The following is an 11,011-nucleotide window of genomic DNA, read 5'->3' on the forward strand; positions in this document are numbered from 1 at the left end:
GTGATAATTCGGAAACCATTTGATGACATTTACGCAATATTTTTTACTTACATTAGTTTTAAATATTGCATTAGTATTAAATATTGTATATATTTTAAATATCGATCCTCAATACGATATTTTGGAATAAATTTAAATATTTGTTATGTTTTGAACAAAAAGTTAACATGTATTCTAGCTAAAAATTGGATCTTTCGGTGAACAGTCATGTTATATTGATAGTTTTAAAAATTCAATTATGAATATTTTGTTATGTTTGATAATAAAGTTAACATGTACTCAAATTAAAAAAACAGAAGGCCGGCTAACTTTGACCGCGTCAAAGTTTGTATACCCTCGAAAGTTTTTTATTACTCTTTCCATACCTACCCGTCAAAGTAGAAAAACGTTTTATCTTAAAAGACTAATGTGTGCAAAGGAACGGCCTACAATCTTAGCATAGAAAATAAGGAAGTTGTTGATCAAAGTCACTGCGTTCGACCGATCGATCCAATGGGAGTTATAAGATATAGTCACGCGGTCAAATTTGGCACAGTCGTTTAGAGGTGTAATAAACTCACCAATTTTTACCACCAATTTCACGACAAAAGCTTAAAAAATACTAAAGTTATTGAGAAAAGTCACTGTTCGTGACTTTTCACTTTGTATGGGAGCTATGTGATATAGTAGTCCGATCCGACTATTGACTGACGGTCATGGCTTTTTGAACTCGTCGTGCTGATCAAGAATATATATATGGTTGGATTTGCTTCCATCTATTCGTTGCACACTTCTGACCAAAACTATCCTTGCAAAAAGGGTATAAAAATGATTTAACAAATATGTATTTAAAATGCTTTTTATTTGCTTATTTATTTTTATTGTTTTTTTTTTTTTTTTTGGTAGCTAAAAGTATAAACTGAATTTGTAATTTCATAAAAAAAGTTCTGATATTGATTATAACGGGCTTGATCTACTCGATATGTTATTTAATTTCCTTTTTAAATTTTGTACACTTATAAAATCGGTATCGATAAGTGAACAGCTGAGTTTTCCGATATATTGCAAATTGCACCTCAATCTTTTGTTGTTGCTCTCAGGGCGTTATTAACTCTTCCCTTTCTCTGGTGCGAGCCAATAATTTTTCGCATAAAAACATCGCGAGTGGTAGTGCTTATACTAAAACTACATTATTTACATAATGACAGCAATGAATTGTTTAAAAAGGATCTAAGTTATAAATCCAGCCAATAGAAGCATTGGAACTGGGAAATTTCGGCCATATAATAAACGCACTTTGAACACAGGAAAGATGAAGTTTGATGATTTCGGTTGGGAACGAGTGGTTAATTTAGAGTACATATATACACAGACATATGTATTCATATGTGAATGTATCCACTCTCCAAGCTATAAGATTGTGGAAATCTTAATTTAATTTAACCTGTTCAAGCCCGCAGAAGCCATCGATCCGAGCGTAGAAAAGCTACATCTCAACAAAGAAGGGCAGCAACACTGCGGACACGGAACAATCAAATGCATTTAATCGGGTTCTACTAACGTTGGCTAATTCACTTCTTAAAGCTGTAATTAATTAAAAGTAAGTAGGGAATAATGTTTGGCATGCACCTTGCTTGTCGCTATCGACCAAAATAAGTTCTGTCGACGTTTTGCAACTTTTTGGCACTAAAAATATTAAGAACTAACGGTCCCAAATTTATATTCCCTTGCTCTTTTTCGAGTTATTCATCCCCTACCTACAGGTGTCAAAGAGTCAAAAATCCTTCAGATATAAAAAGTCGAATTTTTACAAAGTTGAGAACTTTAGCCGAACTAATGAGGTAAATATATGCAAGTGTATCAAACATATATGTATGTATATATGTACATACATGTTTATATGAAGGCAATAATTTAATCATACCGTCATTAGAGGCTGTGTAAACTACTTAATTCGGCTATTCTAGACAAATAAAATTCTGACTATTGCATTATACAGTTAAGTTTAGTATATAAAAATTAGGGTGACAACTTACTCATTTTATTGTTCTTCTTTTCCCTAAATGTGGTTAGAGGGTTTCATATGAATTTACCTTGAAACACCGTAATATGATATATCATTACTGCAATATGAGAGACAATAATTTTCACGATATTTTTTTCTGTTTTTCTCTATGGACTAAAATATTATGGTCATACCACATTTTGCGTTTTATACAGAGTAAAGCCAAAAAATTATATTTTACGTTTTTAATTCGATTTTCATTTTATGCTCAAAAACGAAATTCTTTTTATTCGAAACTAAATTATGGGCTCATTTTTCAAAAATCAAAACCCCTACGGTTTTTTTCCAAGTTTTTCGACCCTAATGAAGTTTCCGGCAGCAAATTAAATTCCCTGTCGAATAAGATAAATGTAGTTGACTAAAAGTTAATAAAGCTATAAGATTTATTTTATAAAAAAAAAGTTTGTGAGGAATTTTACAATATGTATGTTTAAATATAAAATAATATTTTGATCAGGGATTGAAAATGCTATGCTACGTCGGAGTTTTTTTTTTTGCTCCCGCTACTGCTCTGATTTCGAACGGCTACGTAGCATAGCAGAGAGCACAAACGGAAAACGATTGCTCATCTGCTCTGCTCCGTAGCATACATCGTCGGAGCACAGAGCAATAGCAAGAGCAAAAAATTTTCGATACGCTATTTGTAGTTGTAGCAATAGCACAAGCATTAAAAGCGAGATGAGAGCGGAGCAAACAAAATAAATTTTTGTGCTACTGCTACGGAGCATTTCCTTTTCTGTTGCTCTCGTAGCAATTTCGTAGTCGCTCTCGTAGCAACTTCGTAGTCGCTCTCATAGTAGATCTGTGCTAGAGGTGGGCATGGGCCGAATTGTTACATCCAACCCGACCCATGGGCTAAAATTTCACCCGCACCCGAAAGCTAAAAAAAATTTGGACATTCAGAAGAAACTGTAATTCCACAAACTAGGAGCACAACAGTGGCATCACTCCAGAGTTGATCCTTGGACTTTCACCTTGCGAAATACATTGATGCCTATCGCCAAGCAACTGTGAATGTAGGCGCCAAATCCAAGAATCACAAGCATTGGCTGACTCATGTTACCCAGCGATCGTGGCCACTGCTAATATTGAAGATGCATCCGCTATACCCTCTTGTCCATCTTAACTTGCATGTTGGATTTATCTCTGTTGTGCTCCTAGTTTGTGGAATTACAGTTTCCTCTGAATGTCCAAAGCTTTCGGGTGCGGGTGAAATTTTAAGCCCATGGGCTGAGTTGGGTTGGATGTAATATTTCGGACCATGCCCACCTCTAGTACAGATCTACTATGAGAGCGACTACGAAGTTGCTACGAGAGCGACTACGAAATTGCTACGAGAGCAACAGAAAAGGAAATGCTCCGTAGCAGTAGCACAAAAATTTATTTTGTTTGCTCCGCTCTCATCTCGCTTTTAATGCTTGTGCTATTGCTACAACTACAAATAGCGTACCGAAAATTTTTTGCTCTTGCTATTGCTCTGTGCTCCGACGATGTATGCTACGGAGCAGAGCAGATGAGCAATCGTTTTCCGTTTGTGCTCTCTGCTATGCTACGTAGCCGTTCGAAATCAGAGCAGTAGCGGGAGCAGAGCAATATTTTTATTGAAATTGCTGCTATGTAGCAGCAAATGCAAACACTGATTTTGATCATTGGCAATAAAAGCAATCTAAAAACTGTATGTATGTATATGTATGCCTTTTAGTGTTTTTTTCTTAACGAGAGTTTATTTAATACAGTCTTATTAACAAATATCGGTATGCCATATGACACTTTCATGAAAAGGCCTAACAATATGTACAGATGTACACACACAAACAAAACTGTTTGCGATTGAGTGCATGAGAGGTGTTGGTGTTGTTTATTCATATAATTTTGTGCTGCTCTTTCTATTTACCTTCCATATGTACATATACATATGTATTTATATCTGATTTTAACTGATTGTGAGTGGAAATCGTCAGAACCTGCAAACTTTAAGTTTTTACATGATTTCGAAAAAGTCTGCATGGACTATTTACATACCCTTAAACCTATACACCGAAGATTCATTTTTTTAACCCGAATATCTTTAGTTTTTCGGGACCAGAAAACCAACCGTAATGGTTATAATATAATGTATGTATCTTCAAAAAGCCGACTAAAACCCAGTGTTGATCAACTTTGAATAGAATAGAAATCAGACAAACACCAAAAAAGAATGCCCGCCTTATTACACATGCTGTAAATCCTTTTTTTTGTTTTTGAATATGGGCATTTCCGCGGAAGTGTCAACCAATAGCAAAAAATAAAACCATCTTGAAACCCTTGTTATACCCTTGCAAAAAGGGTATATTAATTTTGGTCAAAAGTGTGCAACGCATAGAAGGAAGCATTTCCGACCATATAAAGTATATATGTATATATAAAAAAAATATAAATGAAGTAAGTAAGTCGTCTCGCCGACTTGGGTATACCATACACCAGGTGAAACAAATATTTAAAATTTCGAAAACCAAATGTATGTCTACTAAATTGTTTTAACATGCCTCATACCATTTGCTATCTCGCTCACTCTACAAACACACAACCACTCTAGCGCCGCCACTAGCCAACGGCCAATTCTGCCCTTATGGATCGCGTAGCAAAATACGTTCATACGTATATTTTTTTCCGATTTCAATCAAATTTGGTAGTTTGATAGAAATAGATAAGATTTATTAGTCTGCCAAATTTGATCGCGATGGTCAAAAAATTGCAAGATTGGTTACTACAATTTTTTCTGCTTCTTCCATAATTCCCTAAGCAAAGCACGTCACGCATACACATACAGTTTATGTTTCGTTGCGTCTGTGTGTGTATGCATGTGCTCTATTGAGCAGTAGGCAGCAAGCAGCGCTGCCGGCAGCGTTTGAACCGATTTATATTGACTGTAACTTGTTTTCTACTTATCCGATCAGATTCAAATTTTGGGATCTGAGATTTTATATCGAATACTATCATATTAGTAAATTTTATGGGGATACTCCAATTTTAATGAAAATGTTTCTTCTAGAGCTATTAGTGGTCCGATCCTGACAAAGTTCATACTTTATCTTACTCGGGTAATAAAAAGACCCAAAAAAAAATTTCATCCGATAGCTCTTAAGATGGCTGAGTAAAACGCATACGCACCGACGGACGGACATGGCTATATCAAATCAGATTCTCATGCTGATCAAGAATATATATACTTTATGTGGTCGCAACGTCTCCTTCTGTGCGTTACAAACATCTGACCAATTTTATAATACCCTCTGCAAGGGTATAAAAAACTCAAAATAAAACTTACTTTTGAACAACTGGATTAAACCACTTTAATCCCCTTTCACGGGACTAAAAGAGATCGAAATATCAAAGAAGCTAACTTCGGCTATGCCGAAGTTTATATACCCTTGCAGTATACTTGGCAATAATATTTTTCCTTTTTGAAATTTCTTTCCCTGCAACTCAATTTATCAATACACAAACAAAATATTATTTCTCTTTTTACCACAAGTTTTTCTTCTTCCATCATTTTCTAAGCAAAGCACGGCACGCATACACATACAGTTCATGTAGCGTTGCGTCTGTGTGTGTATGCGTGTGCTCTGTTGATTTGATGATGGCAGTAGTAGGCAGCAAGCAGCGCTGCCGGCAGCGTTTGAACCGATTTATATTGACTGTAACTTGTGTTCTATTTATCGGATCAGATTCAAATTTTGGGATCTGAGATTTTATATCTATTACTATCATATTGGTAAATTTCATGGGGATACTCCAATTTTTGCAAAAATGTTTCTTCTAGAGCTATATGATATAGTGGTCCGATCCCAAAGATTTTCATACTTTATCTCACCCGGGTAAAAAAAAGCTCCCAAAAAAAATTTCATCCCGATAGCTCTTAAGATGGCTGAGTAAAACGCGTACGCACCGACGGACAGACGGTCAGGCGGACATGGCTATATCGACTTAGCTTCTCATGCTGATCAAGAATATATATACTTTATGGGGTCGGAAACGTCTCCTTCTGTGCGTTACAAACATCTGACCAATTTTATAATACCCTCTGCAAGGGTATAAAAATGATTAAAGGACTACGCCCCCATGTAATTATACCCTTGAAGGGGTATTATAAAATTAGTCCGATTTTGGAATTTTTGAGTCCACAGAAGGAGACGTTTCCGACCCCATAGAGTATATATATTGGTATGTATATTTGCTTAGTAAATGCGCACATTTTGAATGTGTAAAGATTTTGCCACGCCCCTTTTTGCCCCCGTAATTTGAAAAAACTGGATTATATCCCGTAATTTTCTACCTTGTGCAATCAAATTTTGCACACTTAAATTTGATACTAATATCGAGCAAAATATTAAATTTGATTAAAATCGCACTAAAAATAGCCAAGTTATGCATCTAAACGTTTTTCAATAAGGCTGTAGTTGGCAGTTGGCTCGTGGGGGCGCTAGGGTGGTCGTATGTTTGAGTGCATAAAAACGTAAATTTGTTATTATAAATTTGAAATATTTGTTATTTTAAAATTGAAATATTTGTTTTACTCTGGTGTATGGTATACCTAAGTCGGCGAGACGACTTACTTACTTCATTAAAACATAAATTTATGATAATTATTACTCAAAATAAATTCTGGATACAATATTTTCAAATGTATAAAATATAATTTGTGAAAATCTTTTAAAAAATGCATAGATGGTACAGAAAAAAGGATTTTGATTTAATTCATTTTCTTATAGCAAACTGCAATATAATCCATATGTATGTATGTATATATTTACGTTATGGGCTCGGAAAAGTTTCCTACCATTTCACCCTGTGGGTTGAGTGCATGGTATAAATAATATAAGAAACCTATTTAAATTGTAGATAATGCTATGTCTATATCGAGAGTACTAACATCTAATCAGCAAGAATCTAACATATGTATGTATGTACATGTTTTGTATTTGTTCTTACAGTCCCGATTTGAGAAAATAAAACCTTTTGACTCTTGGCCATGTAAGTTGTAGTCCCCACAATAAATAATAGCAACTGATAAATCTTTGACGATTTTTATGGTCAGGTCATGAGAACTGCGGCAGCTGTCTTCAAAGAAGACGACGACGACGACGGAGGCATTGTTAACCAGAGTCAGGTAAGAGTTAGCCTACATATATCTACTTACATACATACATGTACATATGCTCGACAACACAAAAAGCAAAAAGTTAACGTTAAACGTTTTGACCTTCGTTTAATACAATCGTGGCTGTTTTTTCATTTCTTCGTTTGCTTTTTCTCTTTTTTTTTTTTTGCAGGTCCCAAGCACTAGTCACAGTAAAATGAGTAAAATTTTGAGACGCACAACGAAGGCGGAAAAGATTTAAACCTATAATCCTTCTCTGAACAACGAACTAAGCAACAAAGAAACGAAAATGTTCAAAATAAGGCAACGGAATTGTATGCTGATAGTCACGGCCCTTGTGCTGGCTCCTTGCATTGTCATCTTGATAGTCATGGGGCCGGAATTGTCCAACGAACAATCGCTGACCCAACGACTAGCCGAGTGTCATATGAGGCTGCAGTACCTTGAATCCATGTATCGTGCCCGCCAAGAGGATGTGGCGTTGCTCTCCCAATATTTTGGACAATTACAACAGAATGGTAATATGACAAGCTTTCCGCCACCATTACCAGTTGCCAATCTGCTTGATGGCCTCAGTCCGGAGGCCAGGCAACTGCTAAGGAATGCCTCACATACAACCAAAGCGGGACCCGGAGGCATGGTCGCTAAACAAAATATTCGCTTGCCCAATGCTTATCATTTTCTACCTCATTTGCTAGACGATGCAGGATCGCTGCGCCCTTCGTATCTGCAAAGCAAAGGACGTACAGATGTAAGCATCGTTTTGGGAATACCAACAGTCAAGAGAGAGAAACAATCCTACCTACTGGGCACTCTGCATAATCTTATTGAGAATATGAATGAAGAAGAACAGAATGAGACTTTAATCATAGTTTATATAGGCGAAGTTGATGCCGAGACTGTCCAAGTTATAGCCAAGCAAATAGTAACGAGCTTTGAGCAGCAAGTAGAGCAAGGACTTATTGACATAATAGCACCCTCGCCTAGTTTTTATCCCAATTTCGAGAGATTAAGAATAACCCTTAATGATTCGCTCGAGCGTGTCAAGTGGCGTAGTAAGCAGAATTTGGATTTTGCATACCTAATGGCCTATGCGCACTCAAAAGGCACGTTTTACGTTCAACTCGAAGATGATATTCTGACAAAGAGACAGTTTATAACGACCATGAAGAAGTTTGCATTAATAAAGAGTGCCTTGACTAAACCGGATCAGCCATCTTGGTTTGTCTTGGACTTTTGCCAACTGGGTTTTATAGGCAAAATGTTCAAGAGTGCGGAACTGCCTTATTTGATAACTTATTTTCAAATGTTTTACAACGATAAGCCCGTGGATTGGTTGCTTACCTATTTTATTGAGTCTAAAGTTTGCCGTACCGACAAGGATCAAAAGCATTGCAATCAGGAGAAAGCCAAGTATTGGCAACATTTTCGGAAATCTCTATTTCAACATATAGGCACCAGCTCTTCGTTGAAGGGTAAAGTGCAGAAGTTAAAAGATAAACAGTTTGGTAGTAAAGTGCCTACTTTTTATGCCCATACTCATAATCCTCCGGCATTAGTCAAATCGTCCATAGCTCCCTATAAGAATTACCTACTCAAACGAGCCTATCGTGGTGAATCGTATTTCTGGGGCCTATTGCCACAACCGGGAGATCTGATACAATTTGTTTTTGAGCAGCCCATTCTACTTAGACGATATCTATTCCGCAGCGGCAACTCAGAGCATCCATCCGATCGATTTTATAATACCACTATTGAGTTATTACCATCAGATTCATTAAGCGAGAATTCTTCCGTATGGAGTAACTACAATACAACTACCGATGGCTTTCTGATAGTTGGTTCTTTTGATAACTTGGGCGTTGCTGAGGGTCTTCTTGACCCCAAAATTGGTCCACTTAAGGAATTACGCCTTCACGTCCACAGCGATAGTGAAAATTGGGCTCTGCTTAGCGAAATTGAGCTGCAGGAGATAGGCAATGGTAGCAAATCGGAGGAAAATGTTGCCAAACCCCGCTATGCGTCAGGCAGCTGATTGCTACATCGCCACAGGCTGCATCAAGATCTAGATGATTAGATGTAAACTCAACTCATACACCATCCCCACTAAAACACATTCCCTTTGTCTTTAATCTAGACATCTGTGTGTATATTTTTCGAATACTATACCCTTTTCCATATGTGTAAATAACTCTCCCTTCTAATTGTAGTTGTGTAAGTTCGTATTTACAAAACAGACAGTACAGTACTCTATCGCATATAGCTAGGATTTGATTTCACAGAAAACATTAAAGGGAAACAGAAAAAATCCTGGGTTTATAAGTCCTTTCCACTTTAAATCTTACGATTCCTCTTATGTATGTAAAATCAGAGATCATGCGTTAGCCAGATAATAATATACATACATACATGTATGGCTGCTCGTTCCTTGTCAAACAGAAATTCCCAATGACCAATTTAAATGATCTTGGTCTAAAAAAAAATCTCTGGACAAATCTATTTTGGTAGGTCTGTGGCTCCTTAATGTATTTCCAGTGTGGGTCTTAATATAGCGGTTTAAAAGAAACCGTGGAGCGGTTTTAAATTTTAAATTTTTAAATTATGTGAATATTTCACAAAAAAACAATTTATGTAATGATAAATTTAAAAATTTAACTTTCTATCTTTCCGATTCATAATCACCGACTCCAAGAAAAGCGAAATACCAAATTTTAGCATAATCCAACCATGCTTAGCGCAGGATTCTCCATGATGAAGGTGGTGGATCTATGTTATCGCCTCTTTGGGTATTCCTGCAATCTTTAATATGAAACCCTAAGAATTCAAATCGGATTACAGATTTTGAAGTTTGGCTATCTTTGAACTGCTTAAATAAGATTATTATTAAAAATACTTAAAAGAGTCACTCCCCCACCGAAAGTCGGTTATCCAAAGAATTTTGTAAGACCAAGATTATTTAAATCCATTTACAGAATTTTCGGATACAATCTTTTTCCGTTTAATAAAGAATGGGCCATGTTTTTTGAAAACAATTTTTTAAACAAACACAATTTTCAATATAAAACGTCTAACGTCAAACTGCGCAAAAATCCAACATAGCGTATCCAATTTGTTTTATGAAAACTATTCTTGCATATTTACATTTACCATATATTTACATATATAAATGCTTAGCGAAACATGCTGCAAGTGCCCCTTCCATTTGTTTAATGTGTTAATAGTTAGATTTTACATTTTAAACATTTTTATATGAAATTATGCACGCTAAGCTATGAGTGTGTGATTAACTAAACGGTTTTATATGTCCTTTGATATTATTATTAACAATTTGTTTGTTAAGTTTTCCTTTTAAGCTGTGAAATTAGAAATTAAGTTCAAATCTTGACTTAAAAAATCGTTTGGCAATACATTCCATTATATATGCTGAAATTTCAAAATTTGTTCGTCCCCTCCAAGTTATCTACCTTATCATTTTTCTTGACACATACCCAAATTGATTTTAAGTGAAGGTAACTTTAGAAATCCGCTACTTTTGCTGAGATTATAAATTGTTTTTGTCGAATATTTAGGGTATTATTTATTCTTTGACTATGCTTTAATGATTCAATTATGCCATAACAACAAAATTTAAAATACATAAATATGCATAACGATCAATCTTAAATAATGACATATTTTTATACCATACACCCATAGGGTGGAATGGTACATTAAAGTCGCCAAAATGTATGTAACAGGCAGAAGGAAGCTTTTCCGACCCCATAATATATATATTCTTGATCAGCATCTACAGCCGAGTCGATCTAGCCATGTCCGTCTGCCCGTCC

General features: G+C 35.8%; 1 protein-coding gene across 2 annotated transcripts; it reads left to right on the plus strand.

Annotated features, from left to right (window-relative positions):
• Positions 1 to 1,088: 1,088 nt before the first annotated feature.
• On the plus strand, positions 1,089 to 10,613 carry LOC6651945 (alpha-1,3-mannosyl-glycoprotein 4-beta-N-acetylglucosaminyltransferase A). 2 transcript variants are annotated; one of them, XM_015176590.3, is made up of 4 exons: positions 1,089 to 1,579; positions 7,018 to 7,057; positions 7,122 to 7,193; positions 7,357 to 10,613. In XM_015176590.3, exon 4 carries the CDS (start codon positions 7,474 to 7,476, stop codon positions 9,217 to 9,219), a length of 1,746 nt encoding a protein of 581 aa, XP_015032076.1. In that variant the 5' UTR covers positions 1,089 to 1,579; positions 7,018 to 7,057; positions 7,122 to 7,193; positions 7,357 to 7,473; the 3' UTR covers positions 9,220 to 10,613. The 2 variants fall into 2 exon arrangements, with proteins under 2 accessions (XP_015032076.1, XP_046867748.1); XM_047011792.1 differs by lacking the exon at positions 1,089 to 1,579 and adding an exon at positions 6,678 to 6,821 and having other exon boundaries at positions 6,926 to 7,057.
• Positions 10,614 to 11,011: the final 398 nt, after the last annotated feature.

Source organism: Drosophila willistoni (assembly GCF_018902025.1).
Source record: "Drosophila willistoni isolate 14030-0811.24 chromosome XR unlocalized genomic scaffold, UCI_dwil_1.1 Seg106, whole genome shotgun sequence".
NCBI classification, from domain to species: Eukaryota; Metazoa; Arthropoda; class Insecta; order Diptera; family Drosophilidae; genus Drosophila; species Drosophila willistoni.